At 36.1% G+C, this 20,585-nt stretch overlaps 2 protein-coding genes across 2 annotated transcripts in view; both read right to left on the bottom strand.

The window, feature by feature from the left end:
- ZMPSTE24 (zinc metallopeptidase STE24) overlaps positions 1-11,205 on the bottom strand; it is a 68,083-nt gene extending 56,878 nt beyond the window's left edge. The window contains exon 1 of the mRNA XM_008590867.1: positions 11,144-11,205. The gene's annotated coding sequence lies outside the window, so the exon portion shown is untranslated. The remainder of the gene's footprint in view (positions 1-11,143) is intronic.
- On the bottom strand, positions 934-15,708 carry RLF (rearranged L-myc fusion; the record flags this gene model as incomplete). Its single annotated transcript, XM_008590869.1, has 3 exons — positions 934-6,057; positions 11,144-11,285; positions 15,572-15,708. Coding segments are annotated over 3 exons (4,935 nt in total), but the record flags the coding sequence as incomplete, so codon positions are not given.
- Between the last annotated feature and the right edge of the window lie 4,877 nt (positions 15,709-20,585).

Here is a 20,585-nt window from a genome sequence, read left to right as displayed (position 1 = left end):
AAATTTTTAAAATTTTTCTCACATCCTTAACCTCCAAGCTCCAACAATCCTGTCTCCTTAAATATCTTGATTTCATTTACTCTTCCCTCTGCTCATCATCAGTACAGACCCTCACGAAGTTTGCCTCAATTACTTCAACAGTCTTATCTACTGTTTCCATTCACAGCTCCTCAAACCACATTCCACATTTCAAGTAACCCATAAATTAATTTGAATGTATTATTTTGTTTAACATTCTTTAAAGGTTCTCAGCATCCCATAGACTCAAGTCTGAACTCACTGTTCATGGTTTGGTTCTTGCCTACCTGCAATAATCTCACTCCATCTTGGGCTTCCCTTTTACTGCCAAGCGTATCGAATTACAGGTTGAGTATCATCATCTGATATGCCTGAGACCAGAAGTGTTTCAGATTTAGTTTTTTTTTTTTTTTAATTTTGGAATACTTGCATTATACTTACCAGTTGAGCATCCCAAACCCCAAAATCTGAAATCCGATATGCTCCAATGAAATATTTCCTTTCAGCTTGTATGTTAGCACTTAAAAAGTTTCAGATTTTGAAGCATTTTGAATTTCAGATTTTTGGATTTGGGATGCCCAATCTGTATTTGTAGTTCCCTGGAAACAAGCCTTCATAACTGAACTTGCTATGCCCTTTGCATTCTGCTTGGCATACCCTCTCCTACCTGGCCAACTTCTGGACATCCTCCTCTGGGAGCTATCTTGACTTCCAGGGCTAATTATGCACTCTCAGAATTTTTTTTTCCACAAAACTCTTTCAGACAATGATCATTCAAAAAGAATCTTGATCTGAATGGTTTACTTATCAAGAAATAAAAGTTACTGGGGAAAATTATGACTGCACATTTCAGAAAATACAAGTGCAATTCCAGTTTACATGTGGCATGAAAACTCATTTTCAGTAAACAAGAAGTGGGTGAAAAATTGTAATTTATTGAAACTCAACTCAAAAAATATAAGATGCTGTAGTGTACAATATATTACACAAAGCACCCTCAGGTGCACATTCAATTCAAGTAAGAACTCCATATCCCTTTCCCTAGCCCTCCCACCCTGGGACCTTTGTATTTGTTCCATATACAATCATGCACATTTAATTTGAAAAAGGAAGCCCCAGTATATTTTGATATATTAATTAGCACCAAACAAGAGTACAGTTCCATTTTTTTAATAAACAAACAAAAAACCCCAATCAATATACCAACTGGAGAGCTAATGGACTCAGCCAATACTGCTGACATAGATATTATACATTCATGTAAATACACAGCCTATTCTACCCTAAACAACAGTGTGGCTGGTTCTCAGCCTTTGTTCGAATTGGCAATAGTCCCCATGTTGCAATGTTGGAGCCAGTCTGTTTCTAAAACAAAATTGCTACTTAGGAACTTCCTACACAAAGCTCATCTGTCTTTTTTGTTGGAAACAAGTCTAAAATTGGTGTGGAAAACTTAGATCTTTCAAGGACAACCACTGGCCGAAGATAATGAAGCTGTTTTAAGGCAAGCTCTCCGCAGTCTGTTAATGCTTTGTCCAATACGACCCTCAGGTTTTCCAAGGAAGGAACTGTTGTTGTTTCAGCTACTATTAAAGGTGAGATTGCAGTCAGGTTCTCATGAATTGTACAGTCACTGGAAGAATGAGGTATGTCTACTTCAGGGTCATTGCCATCCAACATATTATTTTCCATACCACTCCCTGTTAATTCATTACTGGGCTGTGAAGAATTACTTAAAGTTAAGTGCTCTGAAGACTCCCAATCATCAAAATCATCATCTTTCTCTTCGCTTTCCTGAATAAATTTCAGAAATGAAGATTCAAATCCCATAGGTTTGTAAGTCTTCAAATCAAATGACCTGGGTTGTGAATGCTTCCTAAAATTCTCTTTCGGGACATGGGCTGAATTTTTTACAGTGTTTTCCTGCCCTGAACTATGCTGCCCCGTTTCTGAGTCTTTGATCCTTGGTAAAGGCAGCTGGAAACTTGTGAAATAAGTCCCACTTTCAGTCCCATCAGGATTAGGTATGGAATTTTCTATTTTACAAGGAGGAGGTTGCACTAAATTACATTGTTCCAAAGAAGTGGTTTCTGAACTATGGTTACATTTCAAAGTTCCCCTGTAGAGCAGAGTATCTGCATCAAATACTGGGCTGCTTTCTGTACACCCTTTCTGACCTCCATCCCTTTCTCCTGGATGAGAGGAATCAGTGTTCTGGAGGGGAGTGTTACTGTCACCTGGGGAATGGCTGTGTTTTGTGTGCTCTGATTCACAGCTTGTATTTTCTTCTTTCTTTATACAGGGCTCTGCTGCAGAAGGAGGCTCCTCCTTAATTTTGGTACCATACTTAACACAAACAACAAGGTTTTCCATCTGTTGCTCTAAATAGGCACTACTCATTTGATGAGTACGTTTGTAGTGCCTCACTATGCTGCTCTCCAATTTCACCACAGATAAACATCCTTGAACCATGCAGGGGTACTGTGTGTGCTCAGAGTGCTCTACACACATATGGAGGGCTTCAGCCCTTGTTTTAAAACTAATTGGAGCTTTCTTTTCTTTAATTAAGCCACACTTTTTAGCCTTAGCATTAAAAGATCTCCTGGTAGTCTGATGTTCATGCCCCTGAGAGTGAGCTGTTTGACATATCTTTTCACTCCTTAGTAGCCTTTCATTTGCTACTTTCTGGCTCCTAAACAGATCATCGTAATAGTCCTTATGTCGATAATATACATGTTGTGAGTAATTACTGCGATGGGTGAAAATTTGGCCACAGCCATTAAGATCACAATGAATTTCATAATCTGCATGTATTTCTCCTTCAATATTATGCTGTTCCATCAAGTGGTGCTTCAATTTGCTGAATGTATAAAAAACTGCAGGGCACTGAGGCTGGTTACAGGAATACCTTGCTGCAGATTCAGCTTCAGAAAGTACTTTAGACTCTTCAATATGGTCTAGGTTATGAGAGTCACTACAGTGCTTAGCAAGAGCTTTGGAACACAGGAAGCGTTTGTTACATTCCTTATATTTGCAAGCAAATATCTTTTTACATTTGACAAGTTCCCTTTTGGTTCTTGCTTTGTCTTTCTCTAAACATAACTGTTCTTTGTTGTACTGATGAACAGTTCTGTAATGCCGAATCAAGCCTTTTAGGTTGGTAAATGAGGAGTTGCAAGTTTTATGGATACAATGGAATGGTTTGTGATACTTATTCAAAATATAGCACAGATTTCCTTTAGCAACAGTTCGCCTGCTACCTCTTCCCTCTCTTCCTTCATGTTCATCTCTATGGCTGCCTACTGGTGATGAAATATCGGATGTTTTACTTTCTGTTTCTTCACAAGATGACTCCAAATCTGTTTCTGAACTGCATTCATCCTTTTTAGAATGACAGTGTGGCTTCTCAGAGTTACTGCTGGGATCACCTCCAAGTTCTGCAGAACAATCACCTTTCAACCTGTCTACCGAGCATGGCCCTTCGTGATCACATTTTTCATTATCTAATAATTTGTGAGTTGCTCTGTCACTGCCAATTTGATGTTTGTTTTTATAATGAATCCTAAGGTGTGTTTTTCTTGTAAATGACCTTTGGCAAATATGACACTGGAATGGAGAATACCGATGTTGAAACATAGTTAACTGAAGGACTTTTTCTTTTGAATAATTATGCTTTTTAAGATAATGCATTAACAAAGCCTCTCTGGTCACGAATTCATATTTGCATCCTTGAAGCTCACAGAAAAAAGGCTTAGCTGCCAACTGTGCTAGGTACTGACTTGGCACATTTTCATCTTGATTCTGAAAATTAAGGTCTGAGATGGATGAAACCGATTGAAGAGACTTAGCACCACTGGATGGGTACCCCTGCAATGACCCTGAGAAAGATCCGTGTGTTATTGAGTTTTTCAAGCTTAAATGTTTCAAGCGTAACAGAAGTTCCAACATGGTATCCTCTGTACATGGTCTTTTAGAAGCACAAATGGAGGTTTCTGAGGAATAACCTTTATGTTCTTGTTTACATTTAGTATGAATATTGTGATCTAGACCTTCATCTGGGGAGTCACTGTTTGTATCTGAGGTGGGTTTAGGTTCTGCATCAAATTTTTCAGTTGTTTGATTATGTTCATTACCCATACAGGGAAAGAGATCTTTTGTTTTTATCTTTTTGGGTTTAAAATGGTATGGATGAACCTTCCGTAGATGCTTCTGCATTCCTCTTGCATTCTTGTACGTGGAACCGCAGCCATCAAAACCACAGGTAAATTTAGTCCCATCAAAACAAACTGCCACATTGGAACATTTTTCTTTTAAACTGGAGGGCACAAAGACTTTCTCATGAGATAAGAGTATATCCTGCATGGCTTCAGAGTGATCCAGTGTGTCAATTAACTCTTCATTCATTGAAGCTGAAGAGCTATGACTTAACTGATCACTAGAATTACTGTCACTGTTTTCTTTCAGGTTTTCTACAGTTTCTGTATCTATTTGAGAACTAGCTGATCCTGCACAGAAAAGAAGATCCTCAGGTAAATGTGATTTATCAGATTGGTCAAGTATATGGGGCTGATCAATACAATCTTGCTTTTCACCTGCTGCAGGCTCCTCAAGTTTCACTGATTTCTTTAGGTCTCCATTTGAACTTTCAACATTATGCATTGAGAGGTGATTCTGGTATTCAATTTTGGAATAATAGAACTTTTTACAGCCAAGAAAATTGCATGTGTAAGATGCATCCCTAAAGTGTTGTGCTTCGTGGTGATAAAGCTGTCCCAAGTCACTGAAAACAATATTACAGCCATTTAATTCACATTTATAACGCAGATCATCATGTTTTTGTTTATGGTTAAGCAGTTCATTCACTGATCCAAACCTAGCATAGCAATCTATAGATACACACATATATGGCTGAGGACCAAAATGCACTTGTTCATGCTCTCGCAGGTGAAAAGCAGACATGAAATGTCGTCGACAATAAGTACACTTCTCTCTTCTATTTTTCATATCCAAGTAGTGCTTGGCATTTTCATCATTATTTTGGTGTTCAGCTTTAAGATGCACACTTAAATATTTAAATTGCTTAAACACACGGGAACAGTCTGTACCAGGACATGGGTACAAATCTCTGTCTTGCAGGTGGCAATCTTCTAATTTGCTGAATGTGACATATTCATGAGATTCTCCTTTGGCTTGTTCATTCAGTGACTGATTTTGCTCCAGGGTTGCAGAGGGGCTCTTGGGACAAATACCCTTTTGAGAACCTTTCAACAGTAATTTCTTTCTAGAGCGGTCCCTTCTGCTTGGTGGCATTTTAACATGTTCCATCACATGAGGAACAAACATTTCTTTTCTCTTGAATTTTTTAATGCAAACTGGACAGGTGTAAATTCCATCTTCCATATGCATCTTAGAATGATGAAGAATCCTGGCCTCTATACATTCTCGTTTACATAATAGACAGAAAAACTTATACTGAAGCCACCTCTGGTATCTTTCAGAAGAACCAATAGGTTTTTTGTCTCTTTTCTCCTTTTGCTGATCTGTCAAATCTCTTCTTCGATATTGTTTATCTTCTTTACCTTCATCATAGTCACTGAGAAATGACTCTAAAACATCTGTGTCATTAATAGACATTTCATAACCACTTAAATCATCATCAGAATCTGAGGCTTCTTGTCCTAGCAGTTGGTGGCAGTGTCGTTTTAAAGTTTTCCAGTCCCAAAATTCAGGATCAAAAGGCCAGTGGGCTTTTAAAGCTAGTAAGAGCTCACATCGGAGAGAATTCGGAACTGGTGCATTTTCTTCATCAAATTTTTGATCTGGTTGCAAATACAGTTCTTCCAACATATTAAATCCATCCAAAGTGGGTTCAATTAAGAATTCTGTAAGCTGACAGGCTCGTCTAACTTCTAAATCTTCTGGTAAAAGACAGGCAATTGTTTTACAAACTGACGCCTTCATTTCCTCATCCTCACTTGATCTGAGTTGAAGAGCTCTGACACAGAGTAAAATTGACACCCCAAGACCAGAGTCTTGTGCCTGTAGAAAAAGAGGGAAGAAAAGCTATTTTTCTCATATATGGAAAGATTATGTAACTTTCACTGATATTTTATCTTCTCAAAACCTTTAGAGAGTTCTTACATTTTATCTTAAATCTTTCTTCATGCAAGTTACATTTAGATCCTTCTTGTCTCAATGCAAGGACTGGTCTAGATGCTATAACCATGAACACAATAATGTACATTTATAGAACATCCAACTTTATAAGACACTGCATATTAAAGCAGTCTCTTATCCTCAGGGAATTTATTTATGTGCCAAATGTATAAATAATAAGTGCATATGAATTCAAAGGAATTCAAGATAAATAAGGTCACTGAAGGATTCAAAAAAGAATGTTGTTAGGGCCAGCCTGTGGCTCACTTGGGAGAGTATGGTGCTGATAATACCAAGGCCAATGGTTCGGATCCCTATATACCATGCAGGAGGCCTGGGTTGGGTTCCCAGACAAAAAAAAAAAAAGAATGATGTTAAGGTGGTTAGAAGGGACAGGGTTTAAATAAATGAGGGCAAGAGGAAACACAGGTAGAGAAGTGAGTCTAAGACTGAATTCAGTTGAAGAAACTCCATGTACCATGAACTGTTGGATTTTTCAAAACCCCACAGCTAAAATAAATGATCCTTTCCATTTCCTCCTGAAAGAATTTAGTACTTCATAGTCACATCTGTATTGAATCTCAGCTTCCCATGGAAAAACAACAGCAATTATAAAATCTCTCTACAGTAGCAGGTTCTCAGAAACATCAAAAATCAGGAAGACCTGTTATATGTGATAAAAGAGTTATCTTCTATGCACTAATCTTTTATCTTGAAAGGCTGAAATGGAAGGTGAAAATAATATGAGCAAAGAAAATTGGGATCATATGGTGCAGTGGCTTAAGATGTAGTGGCTAAGAGCATAGAGTTTAGAGTCAGACTGCCTTTGAACTCCAGCTTCACTACAATGACAAGTTCTCAACTCCTTTAAGCCTGTTTCCCAATTGGTAAAATGATAAGAGTAGTGGCAATATTAGAGTTTTCTCCTAAAGTTCTCATAAAAATACAATAAGATTATATAAAGTTATTACTATAATGCTGGCTGGCACACAATAAACATTCAACAAAATATGATGTAAAATAACAGTAGGGCTAGATGGTTAGCTCACTTGGTTAGAATTCAGTGCCGATAACACCAAGCACCAAGGTAAAGGTTCGGATCCCCGTACCAGCCATCCACCATTTAAAAATAAAAAACAAAAAGCAAAACCAGAGTAAATTCCACTGTTCAAATTAGTAAACAATTTGCTAAGCAATTATTCTGTGTTGGGCATCATTCCAAATCCTAGAAACACAAAGAAATAACTGCCATCAATTTATATAACCCTTACTACATCCTAGGCACTTATTTTAAATAAACTCTTTTGCATACATTATCCTCATTTTACAGAGGAAAAAAATCAAGGCTCAGAAGTAAAGATGTCCAATGTCACTAACTAGTGAGCAGTGGAGCAAGGATTTAAACTGAAAGCAATCTATTTGCAGACCCTGAGCTCGTAACCCCTTTACAGCTCATACTGACTCCAAAGCTTAACTGACTTGGCTATATCCCATGTGCCGTGAACACAATATGCCAACCCACTCTTGTTCCCTCAGCTTCCTGGTTTAAAATCCACAAATTTCTTCATGTCCACCAATTTCTTCAAAATTCAGCTCCCCATTCCATATCCTGATTCTAATTTATTCACCACTCCTTTGGCCAGTAACTTCTTGGTATATCTGTTCAGAATGCACAATGGTATTTCTAGTTATTTTTCTTTGAAAAATGTTGTTAGTAATTTCACAAATTTTACCTTCTCAACCACATTAGGCTCTTTAAGAAAGAATGGACATTCTTTGCTGCCTACCTCAGAGCCTTCCAAAAGAAGTTAAGTAATAATAACTTGTTGAGAACCTGTGAATTATTTAAAAACTTAACCTGATTTTCTCCAAGTCCTCTGTGCTCTTAATTACAAATGATAATTTTTTTTTTCCTTTTTGTCTTTTTTCGTGACCGGCAACGGATCGCAAGCAATCGGTGTCGCACCCGGACCGGGACCGGCAACGGGATCGCAACCCTCAGTGTTGCGCCCGCACCTCGCTCAGCCAGTGAGCGGCTGGTCTGTATGTGGGATCTGAACCCTCGGCGGGAGCGCCACCGGGCCAGCCCTACAAATGATAATTTTATATCACATTTATGCTATTAAATCAAGAGACCCATGATCTAGTCCTGACTGCTGTGAACTAGGTGTATGATCCTTACAAGTCACACATCTCTAATTTTCAGCTTCTTTATTACTAAGGAGAAGGGATTAAACTAGAGAGTCACGTTTTCCAAAACAGTAGTACCATGACACGTCCCATGGAAATGGGCCCCATGCCCAAGTAAACTGGATTCAAGATGACCCCACATCTTATATCTTTTACCTCAAAATATAACCACATCTACATTCATTCTGTCATACTAATTTTAAAGTTTTGAGAGAGATCATGGATACTCAAAAGTCATCCCTTCCACTTATGACTTTCCCAAGTCACAGAATCAAAATTTAACAACTCTAAGCACCTTTAAGTGACTATATAGTTTAAGCTCTTTATTTATGGAAAACTGAAGCCCAGAAAATAAAGAAGTATGATTACAAGGACCTATTATACACTATTGACATCTGTAAGAAACCAAATAAATGCCCATACAGGCTCTTCAGCATCATTAATCTTTTCCAACTTAAGGGCTATGTGACTGGTTGCCAGTTGTCTCCCAACATCCTTTCCTTCTTTTACAGAAACAGAAAAACCGATTTTTATCTGGTTACAAAGTCACCTGTAATAATAAACGTATCTCCTAGCCTCCCTTGAAGCTAGATGTGGCCACATGTGTGAGTGTGTGTGTCTTTGGGGGAGTGGGGAAAAGTGTATCACAGTGTTGTTTGTCTTCTTCCCACCTTTTTCTTCTTGCTGTCTGGAATGGAAATATTATAGCTGGGACTGGAATAGTTCGGTCTTAGAACATTAGATGGAAGTTATGTGTCAACGGCAGATAAAAAGAACCTGGGTTTCTGATATGTGGTGCCACTAAAGCAACTGGCCTGTCTACCTGGACTACATTCCCACATGAGAGAGGGAGAAACTTCTATTTTCTTTAGGCCACTACTACTGTGGGATATCTGCCATTCACAACAGAACCAGATCCTAGTTGATACAGGCTAGATAACTTCTGTCTTTAAGAAGCTAGAGTCTCAATTTGAAAGGGATTCTACACTCACCCCTCTTCTACCTTACAGTCCATTTCTCTTCTAACCCTCAGGTCAAATATCCTAAGTAAGTATTACTACAGAAAGTGCCCTAAGCTTGGATTCAAGAGAAATGGTTTTGGTGCTACAGATGGACAGCAAATTTCTTGGTCTGTTTCAGAAACCCACTTTTCCTGATCTTCTAGCAGCTTTCCCATTTTTTGTGTTTCCTTACAGTAAGCAAAATTCTAAGATGACCCCTATTGACCCTCATCTCTGTATAATCTCTTCCCCCTGGGTGTGGGTAGAACATGTAATATGATAACACTCTTGTTATCATGTTATGGTAAAAATGACTTTGCAGATGTAACTGAAGTCCCAAATGAGTTGATCTTAAAATAGGCAGATATCTAGGTGGGCCTGAGCCAATCACCAGAGCCCTTTAAATCTAGGCCTAGAAATGAGAGATGGAAGATGTCAGATTTGAAGCACACGAAGGATTTGTTTGTACCTTTTAAAATGGAGGCAAGGAATAAAGATAGCCTCTGGGTGCTAAGAACAGACCCTGGCTGACAGCCAGCAAGATATGGGAACCTCAGTCCTATACCCACAAGAAAAGGAATTCTGTCAACAATAAGAATGAGCTTGGAGGTGGATTTTCCACAGAGCATCCTCGCCAACACCTTGATTTTAGCCTTGTGATACTCTGAGCAGAAAATCTTGCCACACTGTGCTGGATTTCTGACCTATAAAACTGTGAGCTAATAAAGATGGGTATTAAGAGCTAAGTTTGTGGTAATATGTTATACAGCAATAGAAAATTAATACCTTCACTAAAGATTTAAAAACAAAACAAAACTTTAAAAAGGGCAGTTGTAAAACATTTTTTTAAACAAGGCAAGTCCTGTAGTTACTTGAAAATGTTTTTATTGTGATGGGAGTCATCTCTTCATTCAGTTATTAGAAAAAAAATTATCACCTAACTTGTTTGGCCATCAATTTGTTTCTGATAACTGTTTTACCCTCTCCTGTTTTCACTGGAGAAGACTAGATCAATATATTTCAAATAAAGTTCAGGAGGTGAAAGGTTATGGTGGGGGAGCGAAGTATCAAAGATACAACTGTGCCTTGACTTTAAACAAACAACCCTTTGATGTTTATAGGAAGTAACCCATAAAACATAATCAGGAGCCATTATAAATATGGGCACATGGAAATCTCAGTCATGAGTAGATGCTAAAAACTAACCAAAACAAAAATAGAGCACAGCATAAGATTCATCCCAAACCCCTGTTAAGGCTGAACTCAAAGAACAAAGTTTTATATATGGCACTTAAAAATACCTAAGTTGTTTCCTATTTGTTTGCACAATAGTTTACAACTTATGTACAGTTGATTCTGGAACTGTTCTATTACTCCGAAACCTAGAAAAGGTACCACTTTCCCTCCAGGTTACTGAAAACACAAATTTCTTCATTTATAATTATTTTGCTAACTAGCAAGCTAACAGTCCTGTATAAAATACAGAACATTGTTTCAGGAAATAGATACAGGGTGGTTGAGGCAACAGCCAAGAAACATAATCTTCTCTTCCCTCAGGAGAGATCGTCTATCATTTCAAATCACTACTTTCTATTGAGGAACACTGTGGATTCCTAGGAAGCCAATCTGTATAAACAGCTAGATATGGCCAATTCCATAATCTTATCAAACCTGTTATTTCTCATCTTCCCTTAGCTAAAAGGAATTGCCTGAGAAGTTATTTTCCCACTCATTTTTTCCCTCCAGCCATAATCAGCATAGAAGCATAAATTACTCACTTCAGTTTGTATAACTCTAATCAGGCAAAATAAATGCTGCTGTGTTTTAGCTATGACACCAAACTGGCGACAGCGCTCCAAAAAAGTATCTAAAGAAGGGTCGATTCTTCTTTGCAGTTTACTCCAAAAGAGAGTCAGCTCCCCCTAAAAAAAAAAAAAAAAAAAAAAAAAAGATTATGATAAAACATTAAAGCAACTGGTATTTGCTGCCCTGCCCCTGGCAACTCCATTTTTTGATTTGTGAAAGTAAGCTGAGAGTAGAGAAAAAAAAACTAGATGAAAGCTGTCTATATTCATTACTGCTTCCTCCTAGACTGGTAAAATTGTTAAAAATCCTCCCTAAAAATTCCCTGACTTCTTTCTTCTTTGTATCTGGGAAAAAATTAAAACAACAGAAGACTACTTCCTTTATGATGACACAATAAAACTTATTTAGATCTCATCTTGTTCCAAAAGGTTTTATCCTTTACATTCGTGACTAATTATATTTACTGAATTAAACCCTGTCCTAGTGGGTAGGGATCATCAGACATCACTACACTACCAACAAAATGTATACAACTAATAAATATTCTAATGGTACTCTTCTATATACTGACCTTATAGGCCATTTCCAAGCTCTGACATGTCATGATGCTACTTGGACCTGTACACTGGGTGTTTAAATACCACCAATAAAATAAAATGGCACTCTTAGAAATGGCTAACATATAGAAATCCCACAAAACTTGTTTAAACAAAGAAAAGCTAGGAAAACTGTCCCCCAAAGACACACACACAGTTTCTGTAAATAAAAAAGAATAAATTAAATAAAAATATTTAATGAGTAAGAGAAAACGCTCAAGCAAAAGCACTAGAAACTTGAAAATGCCAAGGGTAAAAATGCTAATGTGAATGTAAAATGTGAATGCAAGGAAAACTAATAATGAAACTGAAGAGAATGCCATCACTTAAAAAAAGAAGAAAAAATTGTGTCTTGAGCTGGCCGGTTAGCTCACTTAGAGCGTGGTGCTGTAACACCAAGGTCAAGGGTTCAGATTCTGTATTGGCCAGCTGCAAAAATAATAAATAAATAAATAAGTGTGTGTGTGTGTGTGTGTACATAAAAAATATGGCTCTGTTAAGTGCAACTTCAATGGATACTGTATATCTGATAAATGATTTTCCTAAAAAAAATTTTTTTTTCCAAAAGTCAGTTTAAGAAATGAAAACACCTATTTTTATAATAGACTGAAAATAAATGTATTTAACAGAATTTATTTTTTTATATTTCTAAAGAGGTAACTGGGCCTCTCATAAGGTAAAATTCTTTTTTTTTTTTTTTTCTTTTTAACAGTTTGTTAATATGAAGGAGTGGTAAAATTCTTATGTAGGTATAAAACTTGCTTTAAAGATTGAAATGAATAAACAGTATCTCAAAAAATGTATGATTAAACTTATAATATTTAATAATGGCCGATTTGAGTTATAACAAATAAAATTAATTTAAAAGACCTTTAAAAATTTGTCTTTATTTATTTGACTACTGCTGCTTTCCTAATCAGAGGAAGTGAAAATTGATATAGGCCAGCTTATTTGAAAATAGTTACCAGCCAGGAAAGCTGAGATGACTTAATTTTTAAACTAACAAGTTTGCTTTATTCAGATTTATGCATCTTAGGTAATAAAAGCTATTGAGAACAGTGCAAAATTCGAAAGAACATATGCTCAGAGATAAGAAGGAATACCTTCCAAAATATATGTGAAATTTATCCCACCTGAACAGGACAAAATTTGCCAAAGCCACTAAAACCTGATTACGAAGATAAAAGGGTAAACAATTTAAACTATCTAAAATTCACTAACAGGCTAAGGTTAGGCAAATTTGATAACTGATTAAAGGCAGATTGAGAATTAGGGTCTCAAATAATTTTTAAAACAATAATTTTTAAATCAAAATGTCTAGAACTTGATTTATTCCAAACTAAGTATTTCAGGCTCCAGGTATCTTAACTCCAAATAAACATGAACAAAAAACGGCATTTTATCATATATTCTGTATTTGTATAAATATTTGCATAGTTACAAATCAATGATTTAAAACTATGGTTAGCCACCCAAACGTATAAACATGCCTAAAACCATGACAACCAATATGTTTACTCATGAGAATGCCAACATGTCACTTCAATCTTATCTGCACATTGAAACACTGAAATCATCAACCAATTATAACTTACCTGCTGGATCATACATTCACTGGTATAATCCTTCTTCAATTAATACAATGATGTGATTTTTAAAAACGGACAACCATTTAAAAAGCATACTGAAAATGTTTCCACTGTAAATTTTCAGATGATCTACTGTACCCTCGAATTAGTCATGGCCTTGCTCAAGTCAACAAATTATATATGAATTTATAAAAATTGTAAAAGAAACTTAGTTCTACTAATAGTAGGAAACGTATTTTGGCAGGTATCTAGCTACCAAGCAAGAACTTTAAACTACTCTTTTTCTGTACAGCAAGAGGCCCGTGAAGTCCAGTTAACATGTCACACTGAGATCCAGAATTTGGATATTTTAGAAATAAGGCAAAGAAAACTTTGTGGAATTAAGGAATGACCATCTCCTAAAGAAGGCTACTACAATAGTGATCGATCCCCATGACCCCTTTTCTCCCCTACAAAATTACATCAGGTATAGATAACATATATATTGGTCTTCCCCAGGCGCTGGGGCCATAACAGTGAATTAGACAAGATACATGATACTGGTATATCACCATCTAATTGGGGCAGAAGAGACAAGTAAATACAGCTGAAAAAACACAAACTTATAACACACAAAATTTAAGCTGAGACATTACAGGAATCAAAGACCAGACTATGAAATACTCACTGAAAGTTCAGTGTAGAAGGTTCAAGTTTCAACTGATTTTATTTTTAAAGTAGCAGCAGTAATTGCACATCTATATATACATCACCTCATTCAAACTGGTTACCTTTTACACTTGCATGGCTATTCTAATTATGTTACCACTACCAGACATGTACAGGGAGCTTACTCCTCTAGTAGTTCTTTGGTTTTTTCAGACAGCCAAAAATCCTTTTCCTAAGCAATATATATCTATTGAGATCAATAATATGGTCAATGTTGTAAAGTTTTTCAAAATTTTTATTGTGGTTTGTAAACCTCACTGAAGGAAATTTTTAAAAGAACAAAAAATATAGGGTGACAGTTACATACTTTACATTTCAAATATTACCTTCCATGGTGGCTACACTCAGGAATGATACTTCCAAGAAACAAATTCTAGTATATATGTTTAAAAATAAGTGACTGCTTTTATTATTGCATTTCAATTTTATTATCACATTTTTAAAAATCTTGATATCTCTCATCAAAAATACAACTTCGAAAAAAGATTTTTAAACAAATACGCTATATGTCTCACTACCTTAAACACAGAAAACCTCCAGCACAACAAAAGGATCTATCCTATTTGAACGAAATTCCTGGGATTAATTTTCTGTAGTAAAAGTCATTGTTCTGTGTTAGGGCTATTCTAACTCCAATATCCCACTATCCCCCCAAAAAAGCCTCTGAAAAAAATAAGTTAGATACTATTTCTCTTTGAACTGCTTGGAAGAAACTACTTTTAACAAAGTGTGAAATGACTAAGATCTTTCCTTTACTCATTATAGCTCCTCAGGAGGCCAATAAGAGGGAAATCCCTATTAATCCCTTCCTGCTGTAGGGAAACAGCACTAATCCTAGAGCAACTAACATCTTTGGAAGAGCAAATGATGGCTGAGTAAAAGAGAAGGAAAAAAATTTACGGGCACTGTAAAAGTGAAGCTGTATCAGGAATATTAAAAGAACTATGTGAATATATTTTTAAAAACACATAATCTATAACACATTCCATATATATGTGTAATATGATTTATTCTTTGCATTGAATCTAGCTATAACTAACAGATTCCACCCCCCACCCCACCCCCTTTAGAAAGTACAGCCTAGCTCCAAAGACTGAGCAGGGCCCACACCATGTTTAATACAAAAGTAAGAAATACACATTCACAGACAAAGTGCAGGCTGGCTCTAGAGTCAACAGCAGCCTAGAAGATACCAACAGATGTAAAGGAAAACAATCTAATACCAATTTGTTTCATGTCGACATAATTTCATCTTCAAGGTAGAAGACATGTACTGGAGTTAACAGACAAACCTTTATGGGATGATCAAGAGGAACTTTTACCTTCCTGACTAGATTAAACCAGTGACATTTTAAATTAAATGAGTTCCCTTGGAAGCAAGACTTTATTCACTTCATCATTTAATTGGCTTAGACTTTAAATCTGAAACAAAATTGTGTTTTACATAAACCCTAAATACTATACTGTGTACTAACAAATAAAGGGAATAAAAACTAAATATACTTACCAAGAACAATATACACTTGCAGTTTGGAGCTGCTGGGTAAGGTAAGTCGTACAAAGAACAAATGCTGTGTTATCCTGACCCTCAGATTCCAGATTACATATGATGTCTAGTACTTCCTTGCAGTCGACCTTTGCAATCTATCAAAAATGAGATGACTAAGTCAAAAAGAAAATGGTGACTTTCCAGTAAACTTGTTATATAATGTGAAACTTCTTTATAGCGTTTTCTATTTTTTGATAATCGATGTGGCAAAAATTAGAAAGACATAATTTTCTTCTACTGACTAATGGCTGAGTCTTCTGGCATGAATATTTCAGATAAGAAAATATTAAACACAGAAGAAAATAGACGCTATAAGGAAGTTCCACTATAGTCTCAACACAGATAAACATTTCTGTACAGTTAAAAAAAAAACTACTCAAGAACATTGCTAAATGAGTCAAATTATGCATAATAACCTCAGGTTATTCGCACCTCAAGTACCATCCTCTTTTTTGTTGTTTTTTTCTTTCTTGTTCTCATTCCCCTCTACCCAATTTTATTCAAGAAGTTATGTAACTAGTAGCTACAGTGCTAGGAATAGAATCTGTACAGTTAGATTTTGTATAACTTATTTTACCCAGAAGCTCCAAATCTGGCTCTAAAATAATTGCTCTTAATCACTACTCTAACTGCTTCTAATGTCATCACATTGTACTTCTAAAAAGATTAGAAAACATGGAATTGTTCAAGGTTCACTATGTAAACTTGAATTTCTTTCCCTGATTAAACCTGACTCATTTATTCCATTCATCAACACCTATTTACTGAGTATCTTTTATGTTCCAGACACTACAATAAGTCACTCTAGTTACAAATAGTAAAACACATGGCTCACCCTTACTACCAGAAGGGCTAAAATAGGCCAGTTCAGAAACTTGTAAATACAAATGATGTATTAACATACCACTTTTTCACAGAATTAAGGAAAGAAATCTTTTGTAAAGTGAGCTTTTCAAACAATTAAGACCCTTTTTAGAAATATACCTTTTCACTTATACTACTTAAGAAATCTTAAAATAAAAAAAAATTTTTTTAAAAACTGGGCAAATCGGTCAAATTTTCTGGGGATCTTTTTCTATACTGAAAGAGTATAAAATTGGAGAATTTGACCTTTAAAGACACTTTCTCACTCTCTTCTTTATTGCTTCTCCGCTTGGTAAACAATATGAAGAACATAATCTATTTCATGACTGTCAGCATATGCCATTAATTATATCAGGCATCAAATATACAAAACAGTGATAATCTCAGGACAAATGAGGACAAACAGTTCAACTCCTCTACAGTGCTATGCAGTTCCAAGGGGTGGTTCTAATCTCTAATTTTAGTCATATCCTCAGGTAGGTGTAGAAAGGCTTCTTTCTTTCTCAGTTCAAATGCCATTTCCTCACAGCATCCTTTCCTAACTTCTAAGACCAGGTTATTAGAATCCTGCTCAAACATTCTGAAATTCCTACTTTGTAGCATCTATCACAACTGCAATTCAACCATTAGTTGAGCAACTTATTAGCATATGACTTATCTGTTTGAATATAAAATCCATGAGGTCCAGGGCTAGTTACGTCTTCTTCAAAACTCAGTACTTACCACAGTGTCTGGAACATAAAAGATACTCAGTAAATAAGCGGTGATGAATGGAATAAATGAGTCAAGTTTAATCAGGGAAAGAAATTCAAGTTTACAAAGTGAACTTTGAACAATTCCGTGTTTTCTAATCTTTTTAGAAGTACAATGTGATGACATTAGAAGCAGTTAGAGTAGTGATTAAGAGCCATTATTTTAGAGCCAGATTTGGAGCTTCTGGGTAAAATAAGTCATACAAAATCTAACTATACAGATTCTATTCCCAGTACTAAAGCTACTAGTTACATAACTGGACAAGTTACGTAACTTCTCTGCCTCAGTTTCCTCAACTGTAAAACGGTAATAACAGAATTTCCCCTGTAGAGTTATTTTAAGAATACTATATTTTACAAGGGATTGGCAAATAGGGAGTAATTTATATGTGTTACTAAAAATTGTTTTCATGAAATATGTAAATCTTAAAAAGAGAGGGAAAAAAAGTGAACCTTAAGAATATTAGAAAACAATGCAAAAGATAAACATCACTCTCAGAAAATGCCCTGAAGCAAATTTATATCTAAGGAGTACTGAGAGGTAAAGTCAAGTTGTTAAAGCTAAAAACATAAAGTTAAATTCTGGGTTTTTTTTTGGGGGGGGGGGCGGATCCCCATCATGAAGATGAAAATTTTAGTGATGCCTTAAATAACCATGTCCTCATTCATAGCTGAAGGAATCAGAAGGGTCATCCAGAGAGAAAATGCCTACCACATGGCCACTTAAAACTTCACTGATCCAAAGACCTAAATCAGAGTTCCATACCAAATGAAAATATCTGCTCCAAAAGCAAACACCACTTACCACCCATGCCATTTTAAAACTCCTACCAAAAACTAAGAATTCTAAAATCCAATTTGGGCAGCAATATAATACCTCCAAGCTGAGAAATAGCAAGGAAAACTCTCTAAACCTGATATATAAATTAGAGTGGAAATAGTACACAACTTGAATTTCTAGAACTTTTTTTATCCTTTTCAAGTAAGTTTTACTGTATCATCTCATTTTTTGTCATTTTTCAACTGACAAATCTATATAATTGGCAAGGCAGGCAATATATCATTTCTACTCCACAAATAAAAAATGAGCCTAAGAAGAAGCTGCTTCTGGTTTCAAATCAATTGTGGCAAAAATCAGAGGTGACAGTAAACAAAATAAAAAACTAATCTTACATTATTTTATTTCTACAGGGAAGCCCTTACGTTTCAAAGATATATATGCTTTCACCTTTTAGAAACAAAGCGGTAAGAAAAAAGAGACAAAAGTAATTTAGAAATATGCATTTGAAGTAAAAATTCATTAACCTACAATAATGGCGGAATGATACGAAAAATCTGGATTAGTAGTTTAAAAGACATACAGTTTTATTACTTCTGTTTATTACAAACACTTTACAGATGAAAACTGTCTAATGATTAGTATATAATAGGCCTAAAAGGTCCCTCTTTCTCTCATCTGCCTAGACAATTCTTCCCATCCTTCAAGGTCTAATTGAAAGGTCTTTTTTTTTAATACGAGGTCTTCCTTCATAGACTACTCCAGCACCCAGTGATCTCTTGCTCTGCTCTAAATTCATGGCATCTTGTCAACATTTTGTTTTTGGTTTTTTTGGTGGCTGGCTGGTACAAGGATCTGAACCCATGACCTTGGTGTTATAAGGCTGTGCTCTAATCACCTAAGCTAGCTGGCCAGCCTTTGTCAACACTTTAAATTGGGCTACTAGTCACTCAACACTGGCCTTTACCTTTTATTAGTTTACTTTTTTATACGCTTTTACATTTTTATGCTCTTCAACTAGACTATAAACTCCTTGAGGACAAGAGCACAACCCTATAAATAACATCCAAAATCTTCTGTGCACAAAATCCTGTAAGAAAGAAAACAGCCATGTCCAAATGTATGTGCCAGGCAAAGCAGTGTTACTAAATATTTGCACTGCGCTAAGTACTGGGGATACAGCCAATCTGATTTTGCCCTCATGGATGTCACAGTCTAATGAGGGATAATTAATAAGACACAGTCACTAAGAATTATAAAATATGTTAAAAGCTACAATGGGGGAGTATAGAGTATTTTTAAAATACCTTTGTAAGAAGAATCCAACCCATGTCTGGGGAATCAAAAAAGACTTTCTGGATGAAGTAACATTTAAGATGAGAATCAAAGAATGAGTAGGAATAAACTATTAGAAAGGGGAGAATGAAATGAGAAAAATATTCCAGACAGGGAGAAAAAACCATGCAAGGGCCCAAAAGGTAAGAGTGAGCAAGTACTGGAGGAACAGAAATATGATATTTCAGTATAGCTAAGGGTAACCAGTAGTAGTGTTAGAGCATCAAATCTAGGGAGCTGCTAGGAGCAGAAGCACTTTTGTTTTTCTAGTAACTCAGTGCCTTCTGAGTCTACCACAATGTTTGCTGGTAACCATGTCCCTATACTGGCTTAACTTTCTATACCAACTTCTCGAATTAATCTCAATCTTCTCCAAATATTATACATTTTCCAGCAAACCTGAAATACTAACCTTCTCTTAGTTAGTACTTAATACTGCTGTTTACTTGGCACTTTAAAACATAACTATATGCCGATAATGAGGTTTCTAAGAGGTTCGTAACACCTAAACATGGCATCTTACACATTTTATTAACTATTAGCTTGATTGTTTTACTTCCATAAAGGTTTCTATTGAGAAAGCAGGACTAGTTTATGGTGGAGTTTTTGTTCGACCTTCCAATTCAAGAATTCATTTGCCTTATACACACTTATCTGAGGTAATAACACAGAAACATCACTCTAGACTTATTTGCCACTTTCATTTAACTAAATAATAAGACATCTGATCATTTCTACAAATGAGGAAATCGAAGCCAGAGTTTCTTCAGTCTGTTATCTGTCCCTCCTTGTAGACTCCCTTGAAAGCAGATACCAGAACTTATTTTATACTTTTATCCTGCTTAGTGCCTGCTTTAAGATCTTCACATGACAAGTAAGAACTCGGTTAAAATTTTTCTAGTTGAAGAGAATCTCAGTATTATGTCCCAAATACCTATTCCTTCTTGAAAACAGAGGCAAAAAAGATATGATAAAAGTAATAGTTGGGAGGGAGGGCCAGGCCGCCGACTGGCGCAGCCGTACTTGCCACTTTCCCGGCAGCGGAGCGCATGCGTGGCGGAACGCTAAACTTTTCGCGTGGGCAGAGAAAGAAAAAGACAACTAACGCCTCTCACAGACCTGCCATCAGAAGGTCCGAAATAGGAAAGAGTTTGGGAATGAGCAGCAATAGAAAAAAAATGAGCTTTTGAAGATGGCGTCGGGTCTGAGCGGCCGCGCCAAGAGACAGCGCGATCCTGTGAGC

The sequence above is a fragment of the Galeopterus variegatus genome, unplaced genomic scaffold (assembly GCF_000696425.1).
Source record: "Galeopterus variegatus unplaced genomic scaffold, G_variegatus-3.0.2 Scaffold6412, whole genome shotgun sequence".
In the NCBI taxonomy this organism is placed as follows: domain Eukaryota; kingdom Metazoa; phylum Chordata; class Mammalia; order Dermoptera; family Cynocephalidae; genus Galeopterus; species Galeopterus variegatus.
This window is presented reverse-complemented; position numbering and strand designations above follow the sequence as displayed.